Below are 26,633 nucleotides of genomic sequence, written 5' to 3'. Positions count from 1 at the left end.
GCAACAGTTTTTTTTTTTTTTATGATATTGCTTAATGAGAAAAGCCACCTATACGTCAGTGACGCGCTTACAGTTTGTGGCCTTTAGAGAAGGGGTTCGAGTTGGAGAGGGTAATGCAGGCCTAATAGTGTGTATTTATAGCCACTATGAGAGGCGGACGGCAAAACTAAAATGTCAATGGCACCAACTACAATGTTGACACGTGAGCGTGCTTCGTGCTGCATGCGGTCTGGTGTCTGCCTTCAACAACTCATCAATGGATGCAGCTATATTAATCATAAAGTTAAGACTATTCGATATGGGTGGGTCCTTTATGCTATGTTATGAAATACGCTATATAAATAAAATTGTATTGTATGAGTGTGTGGCCGCAAATGTTGAAGAATAGGTTGGAATTGCATTCATAGTTATGCTTAAGGTGGCAGGAAAAACTGAAACTCTGCGTGGATTTATTTATAGTCAGTAGGCCAATTCACACATCTGATTCTGCTGACTTCTTGAGTTTCTTTCTATTTCCAGGACCCAGTGTCATGTTGGCATTTTATTATGGCATTTCTATTTTTGTGAGCTGAGCAATTATTGATTTCGACTAATGTTAAGTGAACAACTGGAAGGATTTGTTTCTCAAACACCTACCCTCTTTGTCATTGCCAGATATCACAGATGCTGTGTCAGGTGACTTTAAAATGTTCATTGGCTTTACAAAGCTTAAGCAGGCGTACTATAAAAAAGACAACAACAAAAAAACATAAATACATACAAAAACAGAAAACATTCATTTTGGGGTCTTTTATTGAGTCTCTCATAGTCATCCATACTGTTACCTTTTCTGTGATTGTTCTTATCCAAGTGTAACTTTCATAGGGGCGGCGGGGGTACTGATAATGATGCAGTCCTAATATTGACAACACTGAATCACAGACTCTACACAAACACTGGATACATAAGTCCATAGCACATTTGGATTTGGAGATGGATTGTCTTCATTATTTTTTTATTTTTTTTTGTGTTTTGTTTTTGTACAATTCATGATGGAATAGAGTTGGTGCAAAGCAACATGGAGACAGCTGCCAACCACTGGCGCACGCACACACACATCTCCAACCGTGGCATTTTAGCAGCAGATGTGAGGTTTCACTAATATTTTCATTTAATCACATAGTGATGTGACTATCGAAATGGATGAAGTTGCTGCAACCCTGACAGAAAGCGCCTAAGTGCTAAGTACAAGGGACATATCACACGCGAGACAGGACAGCACGGGAAGCAGAAAAAGGGAGAGCTGGTGAGCAGAGAAGTGTCAAGGAGCAGGAAAGAGTAGAAGAAGGCAATGGACAGTTGTCATCACTGAGAGGGAAGGTCTCACTTATTTTCCAATCTAATATTAGGTCCATCTGTGTTGGGCTTAGCCATGGTTCTCACACTTGAGGGTGCGCCTTGCTCTTACCACGCCGATGTGGGGAGTAAGTTTTATTCGTAATAGATGAACTTGTTTAAGAGAGCTGGTGTACAAAGGACAACTAATTTTGCGCTCGTGTCTCAGGGGTTTTGACTATCAGACGGCACTTTCGAAGAGATGGTCATTCTTAGATCCTGCAGGAGGCAGCAGTTTGGCCTCGCTCTCTGGGGCAAGGTACTCCAGGTGATGTTTGCCCCAGATTGGGGTGGTCAGGTGCTGCCAGCGCTGCATGAGGAAAGATGAAAGCAAATTGATTTCAGTCATTTCTAGTGATTGTATCAGCAGCTAACACAACTTGAATCACTGGAGCCACTGGAGAGATGTTGCAATGCTCCCCAAACCGTTATGTCATTGGGTTTATGTTCCAATCTATTAAACTCATTCACTTCCAAAACGTTTTTAAAAAAATAGCTACATATCTTTTTTTTTTTTTTTTCAATTTTTTAAAAAACACGTAAGGGTAAAAGAGGGTCCGGTCTGAAAACGGCAGTGAATGAGTTAATGGCAGTTGGTAAGAGTTGTAGGAATGACATGAGGCCAGGTTTGAACAAACATCACAGAGTTTGAAAGACCATGGTACCAGAGTTATCTGTCAGGTGTCCTAGAAAGAGTCTTTTTCTTTTGGGGTGTTGTCCTGCAATGATGAGTTAACTTCACTGTGATTTGTATGCATCTGTGTGACTAAATATTGTCTTGAGAGTCACTAGTCCATTCTTTACACATTTTTTTCTGTGTGCCCTCTGTAGTCTTGAGTTATTTGTGACTTTCATTTTGGTGTGTTGGGCTTAGTTGTACCACCTTACACCTTAACTAAGGTCAGACTGTCACCAGGTGTTATGCAATTGGCTGACGACCGATTCAGGTAAAAAGCAAATTTGACATTGACGATATTTGGGTCATTGATTCTTTGAAACATTTAATGAAGACAGGGCTTTGGCATTGTTGCACTCCTCACTGAAAAGAGAAACTGGGTGGTCTAATCGACATTGCCATCACACTGATCCCAGTCTAGCCACATTCAGACTTCATGATTTCATGAACAAGGCTCAAGAGATAGATAGATAGATAGATAGATAGATAGATAGATAGATAGATAGATAGATACTGGCAAAAGGAAGTGTTGTATGGCACAGCATCATGATGCTATCAATTTGATGCATAGGAAAGTGTCAATAAACCCCTTCAATCTGGATGAGAATACTGTTGGTCTAAGCATGTTATTTCTCAAACAGTTGACAGATAACTGGATGGCATGATTGTGTGTTTGCTACTCTGTGCTATTGTTCCCATGCATTACATGGATTAAGTGAAAAGCAAGCTCTTCTGCATCTTTGGAGTATGATTGTCAAGACATTTTTACCACAATCCAACCTAAGGAAACGAGTCAGGGACAACGGCTGACTAATTTCTGACTCCAGTACATATTGATGTTTGTTACCGCCACTATCAAATGTATAGCACAAAGAAAATCCAATGACATCATGACCTGGTTACCAGCTTCAGAGTGCTGTCGTCAAAGAAGCTTCTTGGAAGAAAGGTGAAAAATCAAGTCCAGTTGCTTGAATTCAACAACAGACATCGAGAACTATTCATTTGCTATCGAAAGAGAAATCCAAATGGCATGTAGCAAACAGCAGTATCTACGGTGAGACATTCTTTCAGATTGTGACAGTTACAAGGAGAAAACACAAGAAAACTTGTCTGGACATGCCGCCAAACATACTGACCTCCCGCAGTGATCCTTTGCTGCGCAGCAGCTTGTAGACAACAGTGAGTGGGATACAAAGCATAGAGGAAAGGGCCAAAGCCCAGCCAAGCATTTCACCCCACCATGGGTATGTGTACACAGTGTTGTAGGTTAGCGGCTTGTAGTTGACCGCATGGAACAGGAACACTCCCTAGAAGCACACTTCAATGTCACCATCTACCGTTGGGCACGCCAAATATGACAATACAAAATAGCACTTACCACACAGACAAGGGGCGTGATGTAGGACCAGCACCACTTCATGTAGGGAAGGGGCTGATAGCCGATCATACGGGCCACGTCATCCATGAATCGGTCTGCGCCTGCCAAGAGGTTCCAAAAACAATGTGAAAGTCTACCGCCATTGATTGTTCATCAATGCAGGGCTTGTATCTTACCATAGACCCACGCAATCACCACACACTCCCAGAAAGCCTGCCACAGCAGCGTGATGCCACTGGCAGAGTAGTAGTCAAACAACTGGAAGACATACATCCCTCCCTGGTAGGAAGAAAGAACGCAAGCATAGTTAACATTAAGAATTTGCAGTTAATATTTTATATGTGACCCATTTGGAGCCTTTCAACTGCTTAGTCATGCCAGAAATGTTTTTATGTGCCCATTGAAACGTGTCAGAAAAACATCCTCAAAGCAGCCTTGAGGACACATTGTTTCATATTTGTAGGTAAAAATTTACCCATATCAACGTTTTTTTAAGTGACACCTATCCGTACTTTGGTGGCTACATACAAATGAATAATCTTGCCAAAAGGAATCATAACTGGACTTTGGTACTGATAAGCCCAGGCTTTTGTCCAATTTCTCAAAAGTTAAAATTATTATATAAATTCTCCGGACATCCGGATAACCATGTGAGGGGATGAACGAAAGTTTGTACCTCTGTGACCATGGACATGTCAATGAAGAAGCAGATGACGCAGCAGATGGCTGCCACCACCTCTCGCCGCAAGGAGGCCAGGGCGGACTTGGGTGGAAGCATGTCCATGACTCCGGTTATCAGACCCTCTACTCCGACAAACTTGAAATAAAAAGTCAAATGACAGCAGGAATGTATATGAGTCACAGAGAAACATCTATCATGGAAATTACAATTTTGACATCATATCGTCGCTGTCCTGTGAAAAACGCACCGGGTATGTCCAATTTTGTAATTCTTTTAAAATGTTCACATTAATGGGATGTCAGTAAAGCAGAAACCCCTTTGACTTAAAAATTAAAAAAACAAAAACAAAATGGATATGGAACAGCGACGATATATGCAATAATACAGTCCATAACGTCGCTGTTCTGTGAAAAACACGTATGTCCGATTTTGTAATTCAGAAAAAAAATGTTGACGTTAATGGGATGTCTGTAATACGGAAAACCCATTCATGTAAAAATTTTAAAAGGAAAAAAAATGGACATAAGTGTTTTTCACAGGACAGCGACGATATATGCAATCATACAGTCCATATCGTCGCTGTACTGTGAAAAACACAGATTTCCAATTTTGTAATAAAAAAAAAAAGCATTAATGGGATGTCTGTAACGGTATCATCTTTGCAAGAACGTTTCAGCATATCACGAGGGGCAACCTCCAAAATAACCTGTAAGGGTAACAGCTGTAGTAGCTACTGTCACATGATCCATTCAGCACAGACAAGAAACTAGGCAAAGAATAGCCAGTGAGAGAGCATGAATGGACAGTAGAATGACTGTGAATCAGACAGAAGCTCACTGACAAATGACAATAGATGTAGGCACAGACACACAACTAACACGCTGCACAAAAATGCAACACTAAATCTGGACAAGTGGAAAACGTAGTAACGTGAAGGAAAATAAGAGTGAAAGAAAGAGATCTAATTTATCATACAGACTTGAGACTACCTTACCTGACTGTCCAGGCCAAGTACAAGTAACATAAAGAAGAAGAGTGCTGCCCAGAGTGGTGCCAGAGGCATCAAAGTCACAGCCTTGGGGTAGGCAATAAACGCAAGGCCAGGTCCTACACATTAACAAACAACTCAGTGTAAAAAGCATTTCGGCAATGCCTTCCATGTAGTGTTTTGTTTTCCGGCATACTCCGTGTACTTACCACTCTCAGCTACCTTACTGATGTCCACACCTTGCTCTGCAGCCATGAAGCCCAACACTGAGAACACAACAAAGCCTGCAAAGAAGCTGGTTCCGCTGTTAATGAGTGCCAGCACAAACGCATCCCTAGGCAAAGATCATAAAAAGACGACAAACACAAAATGTAGGATTACAAGTGAGAAAAGTACGCATTCTCATATGTTCAAACATGGCTAGCAGGACACAAGGAATATTGGCAAGAGAAGGGCTGTGCTGGGATGGTAAATGGGGGATAACAAGCAGATAAATATATCTCCACAAGCTGCTGTTGTCATCGTGCTGATGCACAGAAAATTTGGCAACAGCAAGTTTGGCTCAAGGTCTGAGGGGAGACAGGGTGAAAGACCTAAGGGCTACTTGCTAGATCTAAACATATCCCCTCACGGGATGAAACACACATGCATGTATAAAAATGGAAACTATGAACTCAGATTCTCTCTGTTTTCAAGTTTGCATCATTGTTACAATGAAATGAATTTCTCAATGTGCTGGCAACGAGATGAATCCTTTCTGACAGAGGGAAAGAATGCTATTAATTGATGATGGTCATTAATAAATTGGTGCAGCTGCAAGGCTCGCTCATCCAGCAGAAGCATGTCCGAGCATGTCTGAGAGCACTCAGGGGAATCCTAATGCACATGCGTAATCAAAACAAGTGAGCAATTGAGGTGGGGGTTAACAAAGCAGTGCATACTGTATCTAGACCGCAGAAATTAAATGTCCTCTCTAGCCACACTTACCGTTAAATAAACAATTAAGACATCACTTAACAGCCACGTAAAAAATTGTCATGCCACACTATACTTGCTACGGGTCAATTAGTCTTTTAACTATGTCAACAACTACAGCAAGCGAATGATTCAATGTAGGAGGATTTATCAATTTCAATTTATCACCGCTGTTAGCAACAAATAAACAAAACCCCAAACACTGATTCACTGGAGCTACAGTAAATGTATTGTACATGTTTTTTTCCTGAGCCAGTCTAAAGACCTAGATCGACCAAAAAGACGCTGGCCAACAGTGACAGACGCTTACCCCCTGTGGCGTCCGGCCGGCTTTCGGCACGTCACGCTGGAGGAATACACCGCAACGACAGACAGCGACGCTGACCATTTAAGTACCTTTTGTGCATGCAGAAGATGTAATACCCTTCTATACCATCGGCGGCGGTAGTCACCATTTCTCATGGTTAGAAAAACCCAACCGCAAAGCTGTTGGCCGGGGCGGATTATACAAATGGGGGATAACAAGCATAAACAATGCATTCAGCTCTATTCTTCGCTCACGATGAACTCCTACGTGAAGTAAACCATCGCGTTCTTGACACTGTATTGTGAAATACATTGTCAACCCTCGCTGTTGTACTTGTAAGAAGATTAAGGCAGCGGATTTGATAGCTAACAGCCAATCAGAGTGACCAAATGTCATGACTGGCGACGCCGATTCAACATACGTAAACGCCCCCAAGACGCTTACAGACGGGTTACGACACGGTGGCCACTACACCAAACAGACGGCGCATTCAGACGCCACGACGCTTCACAACCTCCGACGTAGGTTTGGTCTATCAGGGCCAAGGACTTTCTTTCACTCTTATTTTCCTTCACATTACTACGTGTCTATCAGGGCCAAGGCCAAGGCGTGGCCCTGGCTGATTTATATGAGAATGACGAAATGCGAAAGTGAGCAGAGCTACATAGATGTATGCTGGGATGAGCGCACACTGCTTCTTTGCTAAAAAAAAAAAGAAAAAAAGAAAAAGAAAAACACTGCTTCGGGCAAGGCATTAAACACCAGTCAGGGTATTTACAGAGACTGAAGTGGGAATGAGTAGACATGCACATTTAGTTGGATGAGGAATGGCCCCAGTTTTTCCACCTACAACACGCCGTCCAATTTGGAACATAACAGCCGAAATGGTACGTTTTAATGCGGCCACACTGCTCATAAAGTTCCATGCTAGCTTGATTGCTTGCCCGCTGCCAGTTGCCGTCTGCCTCCTGAGAGTTGACGCGAGTTTAGCGTAGCTGAATGTCCGAAATATAACCAGTCGGGTTCGTGTGCGCATTCATGCTCTTGTCCGCTTCAGCCTGTGTAAGTGGAGAAGCGATCGCCACCGTATTTTTGATTTTGTGGAGGTGATCATGATGAGCTCACGTTTTATGTCAATAAATCCAAACTATTGGGCAGAACACTTTAATACTTTTTGTCACATCCGTCCACTAAAAATGACATCGCAACTGCTCAGAGCTCAGATAACGATCAATCACGGCTCGTCGTCAGAAAAAAGGGCAGCCGTGATTGGTCGCTAGCTGAGCCCTGAGCAGTTTTGATGTCATTTTTAGTCGACCGACGTGACAAAATGGCCGCCCCCGGAGATGGCTAAAAATGGGTGGATTAACTCTTATTCCACAAACGCAATATTTATCAGAATGCCTTGTTTCAACTAGTGGGCTTGCATAGAACAGGGTGTGTCCCAGTCATGTGGTTAATAAGCTATCAAAATTGATTTTTGTTTGAATGGTTTTAAGGCCATTCTACTGGTAATTTGTTAACATGATAATATTTTGTCAAAATGATGTTACTAAAGCTTGAATAAAAACGTTTCAAGTTTTTGTCAAACGACAGTAAAACTGTACTAAAACTCCCAAATACAGAAATGACTAAAATGTGATTAAAGCTAATAAGCCTTATCATCCAAAAGACTAAAATTAAGACAAAAACTAACATTGTTGGGAAAACAGCACAGGTTTTGTGTTCCACATTTCAAATCTTATATTTGTAGTACTCAGGTCAAAGGTCACAGAAAGCAACACGCAAGTATGGCTGATTTGAGATATGTTGAGTTATTTCCAGAGTCGGAGCGGTTGTGTTTTCGCACAGTGTTTAAACTTACTGGTAACAGTTGTTGTTAAATCGGTTGTAGCTGCCCAGTGCAGTCAGGGCACCCAGTCCGATGGCATACGAGAAGAAAATCTGGGTACCAGCGTCAATCCACACCTACCAAAAAGGCGGAACAATGTTTTCTTGGTTGTAGGACTGAGCTATGTGTTCATTAAGCAGCCAAATATTTGAAAAAAACAAATATGAATCTACCTGTGCTTCTCCTAGTTTGGACCAATCTGGTTTCAGGTAGTATATAATCCCATCTAATGCTCCAGGTAGGGTGACACCATGGGCCAAAAGAACAACCAGAACCACGTACGGGAACAAAGCTGTGAAGTACACAATCTAAAGGAAAGGGGAAAATACAGATGATGAGCAGGAGGTAGGGGAGAAATATGCAGGATTTTGGTGGTTAGGTGAAGTTGAAGTGAAATACTATGTGTCAGAACTCACATAGTGAAAATTAACAGTAAACTGTTGAAGACATTCAAACTTGTCACATTAAATGAAGTGCATAAAAAGATACATTTGTATTGACTAGAAACAGACTAGTGCTTATCAATGTGATCTATTTGTTATGGTCAAAAGTAACTGCACCAAAGTATGTTTTTATCACTTTGATTAAGCAATTACCTGCTTTGTAAATACTCAAGTCTTAAGCCCATTAGGTCCTCGGTGTAGATGTGTAATGGGCCCTGTCAAGTTACTTTGAAGAAAAGGTAGCCTGTAAAATGGAAAGCCAGACAATTTGTAAACCTCCTGCAATAGCAGGGGTTTTTGGCAAACCTTTTCAAACCTCGAAAAACGCTGCCCCTGCTACCCTAGTAACAGTCTAGGCTAAGTCGGTATGGTAAAAGTCAAGTACTGAGAAAGCACATATTTGCCTTGATCTAGGGGTGAGAATGGCCTCTTTCCAAATTGCAAATATGGTGGAACGTTGCTAATCGGCTTACAGCAGGCAGGTTAGCTGTTTCTCATTCTTTTTTTCCCCTTGCCTTTTGAGATCTGGCTACTGGAGACACAAACTATAGACTATCCATTATACTGCCGGCTACTAAACATGGCACTGCGTTGAGCCGCTACAACAATACAACACTCTGAAAATTCCTCATTATAGCGCACCACAAAGGATCAGTGTATTTATACAGTAATCCCCCACTATATCGCGGGTCACGCTTTGTGGTCCCACTATCTTGGATTTATCTTGCGTTTTTTTATTTTTTTATTACTGTTTCTACAATATTTGAGTGTTTTCCATTGCTCTTGTTCTCTCTCTTAATATATCATTGTATGTGTTAAAATGTGTTTTTAATTGTTTTAAAAGTGTTTAAATACCTTAGAAAATAAGTGCTGTGAATTCTATAAAACATTAATAGTGTGTATTTATATAAGGTTCATTACAGGGGTGCTCGGGAACCGAACGTAACCCTCGCGATGGAGGGAGGATTACTGTATATTTTTTATCTGACTGAAGTTGTTGAAGAAGTGCACACTTACATGATTAAAAACCAACCACACAATAAGCAGAAGAATGTAAGCTCTTACGGACTTCGGTCTAGACACTGATCCTTTCACTACACCAAAGCTGATTGGGGGTCAAAGGGCAAAATGCCACGATTATTTCAGCTCTCAACTTTGGTACCGGAAAGAGACTGGTTATAAATACATGATGATTAATCTATGCTGCGTAAACTCAAAATGCTGTACCCATCATGGTGATTAGTGATTTGTAAACCAAGATGAAACCTACCTTGCCCGTGGATTTGACCCCCTTCCACATGCAGAAGTAAACAATGACCCAGGTGGCAAGGAGACAAAGCACCATCTCATAGCTGATGTTTCCAGGTTCATTAATGCCACTGGACAGGCGAAGGACATTGCGTCTGTGAACGAGAACACAAGCTTCAAACTCATATACTGTACAAAGTACAAAGTAAATAGCTTAGCAGATGTTGAGAAAGTCCAGACCAATTCTACGCAGAGAACGTCGGTCATTAAGGCTTGTGAAACTAGATTGCCACACCAAGTACCGGTATTCTATAGACAAATTATTATTATATTATTTTATGTTTGTTTTGTTTTTTCATTAGATGTATGTGATTTTGGCATGTCCCATACACCGCTCTACTAACTGCAATGTGTACCGCCGGTGTGAGTTAGATTATACTAATATTTTCTTCCACATGGATTTATGTTTATTTTTACATATTTGATTAAATGTGTTATTTTGATCATGTATGTACCGTATAATATATTTATCATATTGAACATTTTTGCATATGTCCCTGAAAATGTGTCCACTCTGTCATTATGGGAAAAAAACCCTCTGATGTTTTCAGTGACTTTATGACCAGCATTTTGTCTTTCTTCAATTGTGTTTCAGCTTCCATTGAATATTTGAAGAATATATATAGTATTTACACCTATGTTTCATCATTTTCATCATATAATGTTTGCAGTTGGATGCTGTCAAACCTAACATGTCCACTCTGTCATAGTGAAATATCAATTGAAATAAAAACCTTCCACAAATTCCAAATTTACTTTTTAAACAGTCAACTTGCTAACTGAATCTCCATCGTGTACTCATAAATGCTAACATTAGCCAACAAGGTCCACCCTGTCAGTTAGCTCACACATTTTGTTGTTTGCATGCACATTGTTTGCTTGCATTCAATTCACATATGTATTTTTGGGGGGCGAAATGGCAATGTCTCAAAGGCTGGTCTTCTCTCCTTCAGAGGTTCTACTAGATTTGGTGAATGCGTTGGTGGGAATTTTGAAAATTCTTCCAAAATGTTTTGTGCATTGTAGAATAGAAAATGACCTTCACCAAACGATTCAAAGTTGAACTCATAGCAATGTCCAGAAGGAAAAAGACCAGAAATTAGGCGTCTGGAATCATGTGTATCCAATATGTTACAAGTTGAAGAAAAGAGATACATACTCCCAGAACTCAATGACAGGGGAGCGCATGCCTTCCGTCTCCATGCAGCTGTCGTTAATCAGTGAAAGGGTCGCGGACACGTTCAGTGGCAGAGACAACTGAGCAGTACTGTGGTTGTGGCAGGTGCGGCGGAAGTCCTCTGTACAGTTGGGGGTGTTCCAAGTGTGTCCACAGGTGGCCCACGGAAGTGGGTTGGTGAAAGAGTGGAAGAGAAAGTAGAGACCCCACACCAGAATCATGATGTAGTAGGTGTTGCAGAAGAACACAATCACCATTGAGGCCAAGCCCAAACCTGGTCGGGAGGAGAAGCAGATCAGGATATGAATCAATGAAGTAACATCCACTGCGTACTCTTCCTGTCTGACCTTCCTGTCTCACCTTTGAAAAGAGGTGCTATATTCCAGGCGGAAACCCCCCCCTGCTTCATGAACTGCCCTAAAGCAATTTCCAGGAAAAAGACAGGGATCCCCCCGATGAACACAATCAGCAAGTAGGGGATGAGGAACACACCTGCAACGGGAAACATAACATTTTTTTTTTTTTTAGGCCGATACAAATTTGGATTTTTCACAGAAAAAAAAACGCAATAACCAATAAATCGGACGATTATTCTTAAAAAAGAGTAATAATAGCAATAGTCCAAGAATAGCCTTGTGAATACAGTAAAAGTGTACCAGTAAGTTAACCTTCTGGTGAACAAAGAATGCAATCCCACCCGAGAATACAGTTCACAATGATGGGTCAAAGCCATACATTAGTAATAAACCTCAGAGCGTGATACACAGAGTCAAGCGTTCTCAGACATTGAGCTGAAGTGTTCATATAACAGGTGTCCATAATCTAAAATGGATTATGGATGGAAATGTTCACTCGTTATAACACCCAAACTGAGTTAGCAAGTAAATGTATACATTTTGGTATCAATATATTAACAACGGCGGCACGGTCGCCAACTGTTTAGCACATCGGCCTCACAGTACAGAGGTCCAGGGTGCGATTCCGGGCTCTAGCCAGAGTTAGCATGTTCTCCCCATACTGGCGTGGATTTTTTTCCAGGTGCTCCGGTTTCCTCCCACATTCCAAACACATGCATGGTAGGTTAATTGAATACTCTGGATTGTACCTAGGTGTGACTGTGAGTGTGAATGGTTGTTTGCCTATATGTGCCCTATGATTGGCTGGCAACCGGTTCAGGGTGCTCCCCGCCTACTGCCCAAAGACAGCTGGGATAGGCTTCAGCATGCCTGAGACCCTCGTGGGGATAAGCGGTTCAGATAATGGATGGATGGATATTAATAACACACTGGAAGCACATATAGTATAATATAAATGTTGTCAACATACTGTACAGGGTGACCCCAAAAAAACATTATACTCATTGGCCTTTTCATTTCAATTTTCCAAAATCGAAATCGTCTTTCGGGGCCTGTTTTTTTTTTTTTTTTTAAACCACCCTGTATACTTACAGACATTGCGTTTTAATGGGCATATGAGAGGATGGGAAATGATGTAAATCACACAGAATAACATTCTATCAGCTATATATGTCCTTTACTTGCTGTGAAACTCCCACCAAATATTATTATCTTGATAAGTCCTAATATCGTCCGATATAATCGGCTGGCCGATTAATCGTTCGGGCTCTAATTGAAACCTTATACAGTACTGCATCTAAATAGTAAATAGCAGTGAAAGGTGGAGTTATGTCACAAATCTAGATGAACAAATATAGTGACATGGTATATAACATATGTTATCTACTTATCATGGACTGCAATGTGTGACACTAGACACAGCAAACAGACTAATATAACAGAACGTAAAGCTTGGAGATGTTGAAATGCAACTGTAGGTAAAGTAAAAGAAAAACAGATTTTGATCTTTGGTTCTGAAGCGCATGAAGAGGCAAGCAAGCAGGGACGGCAAAGGAATGATGGAGTTGTTAATGAGTAATTAGTCCTGAGAGAGAAAGCGAGTACTTGTTTTGTTCTGATTTGCACACTCTACAAATAGTTGGGTTAAAAATGACACAATTTTGGGTCAAAAATGGGCCGATAAACAACTTGGGTCTATTTGACCCAACTTTCTTGGTTGTTTTTGCACAAAACAACCCCAAAATGGGTAGATTTGTAAAAAACAATCTCAAAAATGGTCTGTTTTGTACAAAACAATACAAGAAAGTGGGTCAAATTGACCCAATTTGTGTATCAGTCCAATTTTGACCCCAAATTGTGTTATTTTTAACCCAACTGTGGAGTTGCAGGAGTGCAGGCTTTGGCCCAGTGCTAGCTGCTTTTCACACACACTATCTAGAAATCATCTATAGAAAGTATCCTGTGAATAATAAAGACACAATAGAGCAGAAACGAGGGTCAATTACAACGAGGGGACATCCAAGATGTCGTTTGCACAGAATTGCACATCACTATGTGATGCCTCCACAGAGCAAATGAGCTGGTCATGTGACCGCCTGTGACGCAGCGCACAGGCTGGCTAAGAGCAAAGGAGGGAAAGATGGATGGATCACAGAGGAGGGAGGCTGAAAAAAAGTGGGACGATGCCGGAGCTGGGAAGGGGGGAATCTGGCAAAAGCCCAAAATAAAATGACACGGCAATGACACGTGCCGACTGGCACCGAAGCGGCGTTATCGATTTGCAATTTGTGCCTCATTCCCATGTCATTCTCTGGTAGCAGAGGGCTGTAGCCTTATAAGGCAACATTGGTGAGCGTGACTCAAACAGAAGAGACAGGGGCGGGAGAGCGAGAGACAGAGAAGAGAGCACGAGATGAGATGGGAGGCGTGAATGGAATGAGCGGAGGAAAAGGCTTTTGCAGAGATACCCCAAGCCAACCTATTGGCTGAACTTATGGGGAACTGCGTCCTTAATAGGCTTAAGTAAATCCTCTTTAATCACAACTGGACCATACACAGCAGGCCGAGCAGCAGCGTCACAAATAAATAAATATGGACATTTATTCCGATGCGTATGGTGTGACACAGTGGGAGTCGGACTCAGCTCTTATCTGAAACTGTTGTTGTGTTGGAAGGTCTACTCTGGGCTTTTCAAGGACACAAAATGAATTGTTCAGTGGATGTGCCGACGTGTAGGGCAAGGAAGAAAATGCAGAGGGCAAGTTCTTGTTATTGTTTGTCCATATGCCACCTTATCAGGCATAGAGAGAGCACCTCTATAAAGCTGCAACACTGTGGGCCAGGAGCACAGGGGGTGGACTGTGTGAAGCAGGCCATTGTTATCCGATACCAGAAGGTGGGTATCAGAGCTGTGGGTCACAAGACACACACGCACATGAGAGAGAGGCAGGGCTGAACTAAGATATACGCGCGCACACATACGCAACCACTCACTGGCCTTAATTTCAATAAAACACATCGTAAAAATATGGACAAGTGGGAGGGGCGAGGATAAGAGAAGGGTAAAGGCTATGATCTGAGCAGGTTACTTTTGGACACGTTGGCATGGATGAAAATGGAAAGGACACAGGGAGAGGCGTACGCCAATGTGACTGCAGGACATCATGTACATCTGATAAGCGGCTATAATAAAGTGAATGGAGGAAAAGGAGCTGGGGGAGGTACGTGCTCACAGCGAGGCAATAGAGATGTCACGATACGATGATATCACGGTATGAACATCGCGGTGCGATAATTATCACGATATTGTGGGGAGGTTGGCTAAATATAAAAAGCTCACGATACTTTACAAAGGCTCACGATATTGTAATTTCAAAAATTACTCAGAGCTGGAAAAGCTACCTTCGTAGGAACTGGGTTTAAATTAGGTGCTCGCTTTTCCGTGTTTGATCCTTTGCTTTCATAGACGCAGTCCCGTTAGTTAAAGATAATAAAGTAATGGTCTACCATGTCGTGTGTTTTGCAACTTGTGCTTCATTTGTTGCAGAGCTAGAGGGAGCCACACAGTGAGCACCACCACTGAAACCCGCAGTGACCAAAGCCAATTGAAGGGGATTTTTCAGGTGTTGGGGACTGCAGCTGATGCAGAAAGAACACTGCTGCTTCCTTATTCTGCAAGACTTAGTGTCTTAAATGTTTTGTTGGAATCAACCCCAGCACTGGCACAAAAACAGCAACGCTGAAGAACACCATCAATCCTCATGTCTCCTCCCTGCTGAGGTGGCTGATGGACTACAAATGGCTTTCTGCTTAGGATCCAAAAGATAAGAACTGTTCTACAATGTTTGAAGATGTTCTTTTAATAAAGTTGAATAAAAGTATTTTGTAGCTGCTCTGAAACTCTGCTATTATTTGTTTCATTCACAATCCGCATTATTTGCAAAGCAGCTAATGGAAAAAACCATTATTAACTCTAAAAACATTTTACAACAACATACTGTATTATTTATCCATCCATCCATTATCTGTACCGCTTCTCCTCACAAGGGTCGCGGGCGTGCTGGAGCCTATCCCAGCTGTCTTTGGGCAGTAGGCGGGGGACACCCTGAACTGGTTGCCAGCCAATCGCAGGGCACACAGAGACAAACATCCGCACTCACAATCACACCTAGGGCCAATTTAGAGTCTCCAATCAACTTACCATGCATGTTTTTGGAATGTGGGAGGAAACCGGAGTGCCCGGAGAAAACCCACGCAGGCACGGGGAGAACATGCAAACTCCACACAGGGAGGCCGGAGCCGGGATCGAACCCACGACCTCTGAACTGTGAGGCGGACGTGCTAACCAGTCGACCACCGTGCTGCCCTGTATTATTTATTTACAGGAATTTGCTGGCAACTTTAGTTGCCGGGTAATTACTGTAATTTATTAGAATACAAGAAAAAGTTGTAAACTAGATTACAATGTATTGCTGTTTTCTAAAAAAAAAAAAAAAGAATACAGTAAATAATTGTAATTTATATACAGTAAAACTTTGTAAACCATTTACAGTAATATTTTCTAATATATTTTTACAGTAATTAACAGAGATTTTACAATAATTAGCTGTCAACCTTTTTGCCAGTAATTTACTGTAAATTCTACAGTCAATTATTTACAGTTCATTTTTGCTTTCGTTTAAAACTGTCACATGACAAAACCTTGCATAGTCCACAATTTCTTTATCTCGTCAGATTGTAAAAGAGATCATTAATAACACCTGTGACCTGGCGACATGACAATATCCACACCGGAGGCATGACTTTGTTCTGCCAACGGGATATTGGACCTATCTGCCAACAACAGCCATCAGCAGGCTATGCATCCATGACCCAAATTCTTGATGTTTTTTAAACTTACATAGCAGATAGTACATGACTAGTCAACCATTAAGTGATTTGCATAATATTACTACAGCTTGTCATCATAAGGTCAAAGAACAAAGAACTGTAACGCGCGTACTTTTAATTATGCTTTGTAGGGTGCTTGGCGAAATCACGGAACATTATGACTAATGATTGAAATGATCATTTTCATGATTCTATTCTACGACCTCGGCGGTTTACATGTCCTCCCCTTGCTTGCCTCATTTGCTTCATTTGGGTTTCTCTTCCCACATTCCAAAAACATGCATGATAAATACGAGACTCTAAATTGTTCATAAGTTTGAGTGCAAATGATTTTTTGTGTGTAAAAAGGTCTACACACCCCTGTTCGAATGGCAGGTTTTTGTGACACTAAAAAATGGGACAAAGATAAATCTCTTCAAAGCATTTCCCGCCGTTAATGTGGTCTATATCCTCTAAATATGGTCTATATAACTCAATTGAAGAAAATGAGTGAGATAATGTGTTTACACAAGTGTGCACATTCTCTTAGAACTGTGATGTTGCTGTGTTCAGGATTAACCAATCACATTCAAATTCATGTCAGCTGGGAGTCAGGACACACCTGTCAACATTTAAAAGGGAAGTCAAACCAAAAATTGTCTTTACAAGATGATGTTCCATGTAGCCCCACTAGTCTAACCACGGTACTATTTTGATTAATATTGTGTTTGTGGAATATGAGTTAAGCAGTAACAATCATAGTGAGCCGTGATTGGTCGTTACCTGAGATCATTCATTTCGCTTTACCTCGATATGTTTTCTCGGACGGGGAATTCTTGTAGGCAGCAAGATCGTGGATTTTAGGTTTACACAGGACACAATGCATTTGCCAAGAATCGTTCTTCGAAATGCAAACATTTCCCGCAGGTAAGGCCATGGGTCGGCGTAAGCCTGCTGCTGATTCGCCGGCGCTGGTCTGTTCTGAGTCGAGCCTATATTGTTGACAGTTTCAACGTCAACACACTCCACGTCGTCGATCGTTTTACTTTTTCTCACCTTCCAATTAATAATCTTATGGAACCGGTATAGCATACCGTCTTCGCGGGAGATGTCATAGGTTGAGATACCGCCAATCACAAGCTGGGTGTAACCCTTCATATGATTGGCAGAGCCACGAACATTGGCCTAATTGAATTTTTAATCGTCATGCATCAAGTAAAACAAAAGTAACGACCCTGTTTTGAAACTGTAGCGAGTAAAAAGTACAGATCCTAGTGTTGAAATGTAACGGATAAAACTAAAAAGTATTTTTTTTAAATAATACTCCATGAATTTCAATGTACATGAAAAAACTACTCAAGTACAGTAACAACGTATTTGTGCTTAGTTACTTCCCATCTCTGGTGCTGGCACAACACCTTGAGGCTTCATGCTGGAATGCCAAAAAAATGCCAGGAAAAGCCTTCTAGAACAACTGAACTTCACTTGAGTTTAAGCAGAGGGTCTTAAAATAATACCTAGTTGTGCTGACTCCCATTTAACACAAGTAGACGAATGTGATTAGCTGATTAATTCTGAACACAGCCACATCCCAGTTAAAAGAGGGTGTGCACACTAGTGCAACCACAATGTCAGTTTTTTTTTTACTTCTCTTCTTGACTAGATTAAATAAATCGAGTTGTACAATTAATTTTTTTTGCTTCTCTTATTGAATAGATTAAAAAAAATGAGTTTTACCAGTTATGTTTTACAGATAGGTCAAATTAGGTGGAGAAAGTTTTGAAATGATTTATCAGGTGTGTAGAATTTTTATATACGCTGAATGTGTGCTGGAAACCAGTTGAGGGTCAACCTCAATCCCAATGTGGACAAGCGGTTAAAATGTATGGCTGGATCTACTGTTTCATAATCACGCATGGGAAGTAAATTTCAAACCCCCTCTTCTGATAAACTTTGATTCCTTGCTTAATACTGTAAATGATTAATGACAAAAAAGCCCAAACTTTGCCCCTGTTAGTTTTTTACACATCATATGACATAATGGCTCGTGAAACTCACCTCCTCCATTCTTGTAGCAAAGGTAAGGGAAACGCCACACGTTGCCCAACCCGACAGCAAAACCCACACAGGACATGATGAAGTCCATCTGTCTGGTCCAGGTTTCTCTCTCCACCGCTGGTACTGCATCAGCCAGGACAGCAGTTCCGTCCTGGATCTGTGGCGGGCCGGCTCCTCCACCCTCGGCGCAGCCTGAGCCCGCTCCAGGCACCGGTACCAGGGGGTGAGCCGATCCCCCGCCCTCACCTTCAGATATCTCCCCAGCCTCCAACTGAGGGAGGCTGATTTCCACTGGACGGGAAAAGGTGGGAAAGATAGTTAACCGAAGGAGACTTAGATATGAATAGTCTTCATCTTGAGTGAAATTAACCATAGATAGATATTTTGTCATTTTATTTTCTTATTTCAAAGGCACATTGCAGATTGATAAACACAAACACTGGTCGTACAATACCTGTGTAAATGTGCCGAAGTTAGCATACAGCTAATTTACAATATATAGTCTCCATACCCCTGTTCAAATGTCAGACTTTTTTATCGCAAAAAACGACACCATGAAAAATCCTTTCCAAACATTTTTCACCATTAGTGTGACCTAACGTACTTTTCAAGAAAGGAATTAAAAAAAAAAAAAAATAATAATAATAATGTGGTTGCACAAGTGTGCACATCCTCTTATAACTGGGGATGTGGTTCAGAATGAACCAATCACATTCAAACTCATGTCACATGGGAGTCTGCAAACGCCTCTGAGTAACCCCAAATACATTCAGCTTTTTTAGTAGGCTTTCCTGGTATTTTTTTTTTTTCAAGCAGAAGCCTGAAGGTTTTGTGCTTACACTGACTGCAATTTGGAACTGTTCATAATTCCCTCCACTTTGTCTTAGACTGGTTCCAGTTGAAACCAAAGCAAAACAGTGCCAAGGCATTATGCGGCCAGTTTCTTTCAGCCAGTCGGGACATTTGATGTCAACATCGAAACTATTGTTTCGATGTTGCTTGTGATGAATCTGCAAGAAAAACAAAATTACCGGACTGGCATTGCCCGAACGGCCTCAGCTGGAATCGGGAGCCAGTTAATATGGAAGCCAGTTGGACTGTAACACCGGAGTGAAATTCATTCGTTTTGAGGGAGTGAAACTGATCCATTTATGTTCCCTACTATCTTTTGGCCAATCAAACAACTGTTGGCCTGAATGTGAACAATGCCTCACCACAAAAGGTCGAGGCATTTTGGCGAAAAACGCGATAATAGTGGCAAAGAGCGGTTAACGGGACAATCAACAATGCAGTGCAGTGGCTGACTGACGACTCACTCTCTTGCAATGACGTCACTCTCCGAAGGTTACCAGAGATTGCCGAACATATGCATTTTGGCCGTTAGACGCATTGCTATGGGTCTAATGATAAATCTGGGTGGGTTGCGTTAAAAAAAAAAAAAAAGTATGCTTGAAATAGTTTAAGCTGTTACTCAAAATATGGTTGGCTAAGTTTCTTACTTAATCTTTAAAGCAAACACAACTATGTTCAACAAAAAACACTACCGGTAGTGAAGCGTGGTGGTGTCAGCATCACGCCCAAAAACAGCCCCAGAGGTTTTTCTTTCGCTGGAAGTGAGGCCTTAGACAAATATATCAGTCAGTGATAGCGCAAAACCCACAGGCATCTGCTCAAAGGCAAAATAAAATTCATATTTTTAACCGCCAAACATCCCCCCCACCGCCTCAAGAAGATTGCACTTTTTTTTTTAATGCGCTGCACAGGTAATAGGTGACATTAATTGTAGAAAAAGAAACATTTGTCAAAGCTATTTTTTTAAATCACAAAGACCTGGCATTTGAATAGGGGTGTGTATAGTTTTTTATAACCACTGCATTCGGATGGAAGGAAAGAGGCATTGTGCGTTATTCGCCGATTACTCAAAACATCGCTTCAGGCTTCAAGAAATACTCAGCATCCTATCTTCATCGTGCTGGCCTGACAAATTGTTGTGTTTATACTCATGTTGCGGCTGTGTTGTCATCACTGAGTGAACCCTCCCCCGACATTCATTGTGCCTGTCTGCGTTTCAGTCAGAATGATTGGTGTGCTGCAGCACAGCGCAATAGACTGACCACGCTATGTCTGCACCTCGGGCATCTCTGCTGGTTGGAACCGAGTTTGCTTTTTCAATATTTAGGATGCGTCACAGTGGAGAATAGCCAAAGTCATCCTTGGGGTACAATCGCATGATTATTAGAGCAGCCGACTCTTGCGGATGCAAAGCGAGGCAGCTCAATCCAGATCAGAGCAGTTTGGAGTGTGTGTGATCAGAGGAGGCATAAAGTGGGCAAGGTAAAGGAATGGCTGTGGCTACATCCTGGCTGCAAATCTGCCTTGAATTGAAATTATACTAATTAAGATGACAGTAATGCAAAATGGAACTTCTGTTTGAGGAAACTCATCATTCCATTCATTCATCTTCATTTTCAATTTCTGGAGCCTATTTTAGCTGACCAGTCATTCACATAATGGCACAACCATTCACACCTATGGACAACTCAGTCTTCAGTCACCCTTACATGGGTGTTTTTGAAATGTTGGAAGAAGCCACAATATGTGGAAAATCCCACACTGTAATAAATTACCAGCATTTCACATTAATTAACATTATTATTTTACAGTAATTTCTTGTAATTAAGTTCCCCTGCAATAGCCCAATGAATACTCTATAGCATCCTTGGATTTTACAGCATTTAACTGTTATTTTACTGTAAAATCCTGCAATCAAAAAAAACCTGTTATATCGTAACAAGCTCAGCAATATAACAGCAACACAGTAATAAAATGACAAAGCCGCTTCTGGTCGAGCTCCTGGGACCTTAGATTGGAAAAAAATATTAATGATAAGTGACGGGAGAAATATTGTCTTTTGTTTCCGTCTGAGTTGTGACATGAAATCCAAATATGCCATTAATTCATTTAAAACAAATTTTAAGGTGAAGAATACTTGGTGGTAAAACTGTTGAGGTAAAAGCTTCTGAAAAAATGTAATTAGAAAAACTATACAGTAGGCGGTCTTCAGTCATAAATCGATTAATCATAAAACGGGGAGGCCAGGCTGCAGAAAGCTAAATCAATGACGTCACATACGCGGCATATATGACCTCCTCCTCCTGTGTACTCTTGAGTCTTTCTAATTAAAAAGCTTATACCTCAACAGTTTTACCACAAAGTATGACTTTCTTGACCTTTATTTGGCACTCTACAGGAATTGCACGCAAGAAATTAAAAAAAAAAAAAAAAAAAAGGAAGCGAGAGAGGAGCCTGCAACGGAGCCTAACTCTCCATACAGGACTGCAGCCAGACTCTTGTTTTCTCTTCTAAGTTGAATGGAGAAGGTGAGCTGTTTACACCAAGGTTATTCTAAGTGCTAATATTTATTTTAAAATGAACGTTACTGATACGACACAGTTCGTCAATCAGTTCATTTGTTAGCAAGTGCCCAAAACTGTTGAACGTTCTCTCACAGCATTTGCTAACAGTGATAGCTGTGTTTTCAGCTACCCAGTAGCTAGCCTGCCTAAACTGTTAGGCCCAATCCCAATACCAACCCTTTGCACTCTACGGTCCTCATTGAAGTGTAAACGTAGTCGAAGTGCACGTAGTGTTCGAGAGCGCAGGTTACAAGTGCACAAAAATCGCAGAATAGGGACAATGCATTTGTGACATCATCGACTTGTGGCCCTGCATCATCAACCGTGGAGGCACGGGTAGTGCATTTGATGGGAGCTATGGCGCCATTATTTGGACTATCAGCTCTTACACGATCTGCGGCACATGTACAGAAGGATGTTAAGTATGGCAGCTACTCTAGGGCAAAATTTGCAGGTGACTTTAAAACATCGATTGAATTTAATTACACATATACACATAATAAACTATGTAATAATTTGATATTTACACCTGAAGAGATTTTATTTTGGCAGCGAAATTCCACCGAATTTCATCAGTTTCCCACTATGCAATGAATTGCGGGTAATATGCTTCGGCTGAGGGACCATGGATGCGGGCACAGTTGAAGTGTGGAACAAGGGCGCAAAAGGGTCGGTGCACGGGGGACTTCTGAGAATTGGGACACCCTACACACTCGCAGCCTCGATGGGAACGCGCAATTGAGAGGCTCAAGGGTGCAAGTGTGGGGATTGCAATTGGGCCTTTGTAGTTTTCATTGACTCGTTCCCTGCACCCTTATGATGTCACAACAGTGCAGAAGTGAAGACTTTGTCAACATGGTTTGCTTAAACAGAGCTAGTATAGTCAAGAATACAATTCTGTAATTTCTGTACACTTGTAACCATTGATGGACAAATGAAGCTTCATGAAGCACTTGTGATCATTTTTGCCACCTCTAGATGGCACTCTTGGTACAAAGATGCAGTGGAACAGTCATAAATTTCCATTCACTAGCCTTTATCTTGAAACCAAGAGCACCAACTAGAGGAGTAAAATATATCACAAGTGCTTCATGAAGCTTCATTTTCCCATCACTACTTGTAACCTGCGCTCTCGAACGCTACGTGCACTTCGACTACGTGTACACTTTATTGAGAACCGTAGGGTGCAAGTGTGGGTATTGAGGTTGGGCCAAACAGCTGAAGTGGGCTAGCTACTGGACAGCTGAAATGCTGAGAGAGAACGTTCAACAGTTTCGGGCACTTGCTAACAAAAAAACTGACTGATGAACTGTGTCATACGATTCATGTTCATTTTAAAGTATATATTACCACTTTAGATAACCTTGGTGTAATGCAAACAGGCCGCAGCTCACCTTCTCCATTCAACCCAGAAGATAAAACAAGAGTCTGGATCTAGTTGTAAAACTGTTGCGATATAAGCTTTTTAATTGGAAAGACTCAAGAGTACACAAGAGGAGGTCGTGTAGGTGACGTCATCGATTTCGCTCGCTTTCTGCAGCATGGCCTCCCCACTGAAATGCCACTGTTTTATGATTAATTGATTTATGACTGATGATTTCTGTGTGTTTTGTGCCAGGTTTCAGTCACTCCAAGCTGCAGGGGGTGAGCAAAAGCTATGACGTCACATACGCGACCGCCTCCTGTGTAGTTTTTCTAATAAAGTTTTTTTTTTCCAAGGCTTTTATCTCAACAGTTTTACTACAAAGTATGACTTTCTTCTCCTTCAAATGTACGATTTAAATTCATTAACGACATATTTGGATTTCATGTCACAACTCAAACAGGACCAAATGAAAATATTTTTCCCCTGGGACAGAATGCCAATCTGTGCTCACATTAGCTGTACGCTTTTGTGCTAAGTGTCTTGGCCTGCGTGCAAGTTAGCGGGTAGGTTTCTTTTTTAACCACACTGGTTCAAAGTATAAGCTACATGTTGACGTTTGACATTATGAGACAACGCAAGTTGGACTTTTTTTCCTTATATATCATATTACAATAATATAGTTCATCTTGATTATTTTGGCCACAATGGTGACTGATGGTGATATTTTCTCATTATCCAGCCTCTATATTCAGGAGCTATCCAAAACCATTTGGCAACATTGGCAAGCACGGTGAAACTGCTGGAGGCAGATGTCACTCTCTTCTGTAGCAAGTGAAAACAAGAGTGGGGTGCAAAAATAGGAATCATACTCTTGCTCGACACCGCAGAGAAGGAAGACAGTGCACGGAAATGGCAGGAGAGGCCAGGTTGGCAAGAGGTCCTGTTGACCAATACGGCAATATACGGGTAAAATCCGTCAACATTTTGATCGAAAGCATTGTATATGACCGTGAATAGCCCTGAAACCCGACAAAACATACTTCTCTCTTGACTACTTTATTGACACTTTGACATGGACCCTTTTCACAGCGAGCATGTTGCGATGTCAATCGCACACACGGTGTCAAATGTGTAATTAACTGTAATTTTGGCCCTTTTCCACTTACGATTTACCTGAACCGGGTTGTTGATATAGTGCATAGTTGGTCTCTGGCATGGCTGTGACACACTAAATAAAATGTGACCTTCATTCATTTGATCAAATACAACTGTGCTCACCCCACTTTGACACTGCAACAGGACTGCTGCGGAATAGATCTATTTAGATACACAACCGGGAATCATACTGCTGACCCTTCAGTCATGAGACGACCTACTTCAACTTCTAAGCTATAACTGCCGCCCGATAGTATCGTTGCCCTGTGATGCCCAGCCCTAGGTGTGTGAGGTGGGACCCAGCAGATTTTGGGGGGGGGGGGACCGAGACAACCTTGGAGACTATGGAGACGGATCTGCTAAACATCTAATCAGGCATGCGATCTACTGTCTTTTTGGTGAATTTTGTTTAATTCAAATTTGGGTGACTTTGGTTATTTGTCCAAATTTGAACCCTACGTTTAACACTTATATGCTCACAATACATTTGTATGACTGTATATACAGAGTAAGGAATGATTGAGGCGAAGAGACTAGAACCAATAATGAAAAAGACATACGTCATCCTGCGGAAATACCTCAACACAGTGCATGCCCCAGCGATGTCAGAGATCAAACTGGAGTGAGCGTTTCTCTTCTCTCATAAACGCCCATTCTCACACTTTGGTTTCCTAATGGACATCGATGTCCCTCAAAAACTTTATCACTCTCTCCCTTCCTCTTGCCATGTTGGCCTTATTCCCACCCTCTTATTGTGACACAGATGGGTAGTTGAATCACATGTTTCTGCACAGTTTCTCGGCATTTTAAGATGGCTTTGAAAGTTTATGACTAGGAAGTTGAATTTCTTGGCAGTTAGGTTGAATAATATTGATTCGTAAATAAATATGCCATTGGGCAAACATTGACTGTACCTCAGAGTTGTGTGTTGTTGGTGGTGGGTGGGGTAGGGGGGTGGTGTATTTTAATTGTTCAATAATTGTAATTTCACAGTAAATGGAAACTTCATTTGCATTACTTTCAATTACTTAAATTACTGGACAATTTTTGCATGACTTCCACACTATCCCTTTTAAATTCACAGTACATTAGTGTCAATTCAGCAAAAGGTAGTAATTCCCCAATAATGTACTGTAATATCACAGTAATCCATTTGCCGCTGAAGCTGTGAAGTTACAGTGTACAGTTGTGATTTTACAACAATGCATTGTAATATCACAAATGTGAAATTACAGTAAATTGCTGAGTACATTTCACAGTATATTGCTGTAGTCCGTAGTGTGAAAGTCACGTAAAATTTATCCAATAATTTATTGTGAAGTCACAGCGAAAAATTTACAGTGTGTGTGTGCAAACTCAACACAGGAAAGCAGGAGCTCAGATTTGAACCCATAACCTCTGACTGTGAGGCAGATTACATCAATCCATTCATTTTACAGCATATAACTCAATGGAAATGGAAGATGCATGTCAGAGTGACAAAGTTTGAAAACAAATTGGGTTCTGGACTGGGGGTCAAAGTCATCAAACCAGTATTTAAGATTTTGTTTGAACTGATATGAGATTTTGGGGTTGTGGTGACATATGTTGAGTGATGCATTTCAAATGCTGGTGCTGAGGCTGCACTTTGCACAACGTTAAAGCTATGACTCAATCCCGTAACACGACAAATAACAATGATGCAACATACTCACCTCGACTACTTTCTTCCAACTCGGTTGACATATTGCTGAACTGCCCCAGAAAAAAATGAGTATGGAATTTGAATTGGGGAAAAAAGAGAGCTGGTTGTTGGTTTTTAGACGAGGGAGGGTAAACGTGCCAAGAGAGGCAGATATATGTTTAGCACCCTCGTTTCAGATTTTTTCAGTTTATTTTGCCTCTTTGAAATATAAAAAATACAATCAAGAATATTAATATATCGTTTTTTCCACACGTTTGAACGCCTAAGCACAGCCAAGAGATGATTTTTTTTTTAAATGTCAGCAGGCACCGTGGGACTCAGGAGACTCAGAAGCAGTCGACGAAGCACTTGAAGGTAAGCCTGAAGAATCTCATGGAGGACCGTTAGACGAAAAAGAGCCGGTGCCTTAGGGTGAACGGGTGCGCTTTAAATGTTTTTCTTTTCCAACGACTTGTTCCCAAAAGCCGATTCAGGAGTCCGTGGTGGACCTTCTGGTGATGCCGCGGTGCAGACTGAGAGAACAAGTGACG

General features: G+C 41.4%; 1 protein-coding gene across 1 annotated transcript; it reads right to left on the bottom strand.

The window, feature by feature from the left end:
- Positions 1-774: 774 nt before the first annotated feature.
- On the bottom strand, positions 775-26,633 carry LOC147152978 (sodium- and chloride-dependent creatine transporter 1-like). Its single transcript, XM_086055427.1, has 14 exons — positions 26,114-26,633; positions 18,483-18,773; positions 11,560-11,691; positions 11,182-11,473; positions 9,985-10,117; positions 8,445-8,579; positions 8,245-8,348; positions 5,308-5,432; positions 5,105-5,217; positions 4,105-4,245; positions 3,605-3,707; positions 3,429-3,529; positions 3,187-3,357; positions 775-1,684 (listed from the first exon to the last, which is right to left on the bottom strand). Exons 1-14 carry the CDS (start codon positions 26,142-26,144, stop codon positions 1,556-1,558), a joined length of 2,001 nt encoding a protein of 666 aa, XP_085911553.1. The 5' UTR covers positions 26,145-26,633; the 3' UTR covers positions 775-1,555.

This window comes from Filicampus tigris, chromosome 1 (genome assembly GCF_054856515.1).
Source record: "Filicampus tigris isolate MCC_2025a chromosome 1, RoL_Ftig_1.0, whole genome shotgun sequence".
In the NCBI taxonomy this organism is placed as follows: Eukaryota; Metazoa; Chordata; class Actinopteri; order Syngnathiformes; family Syngnathidae; genus Filicampus; species Filicampus tigris.
This window is presented reverse-complemented; position numbering and strand designations above follow the sequence as displayed.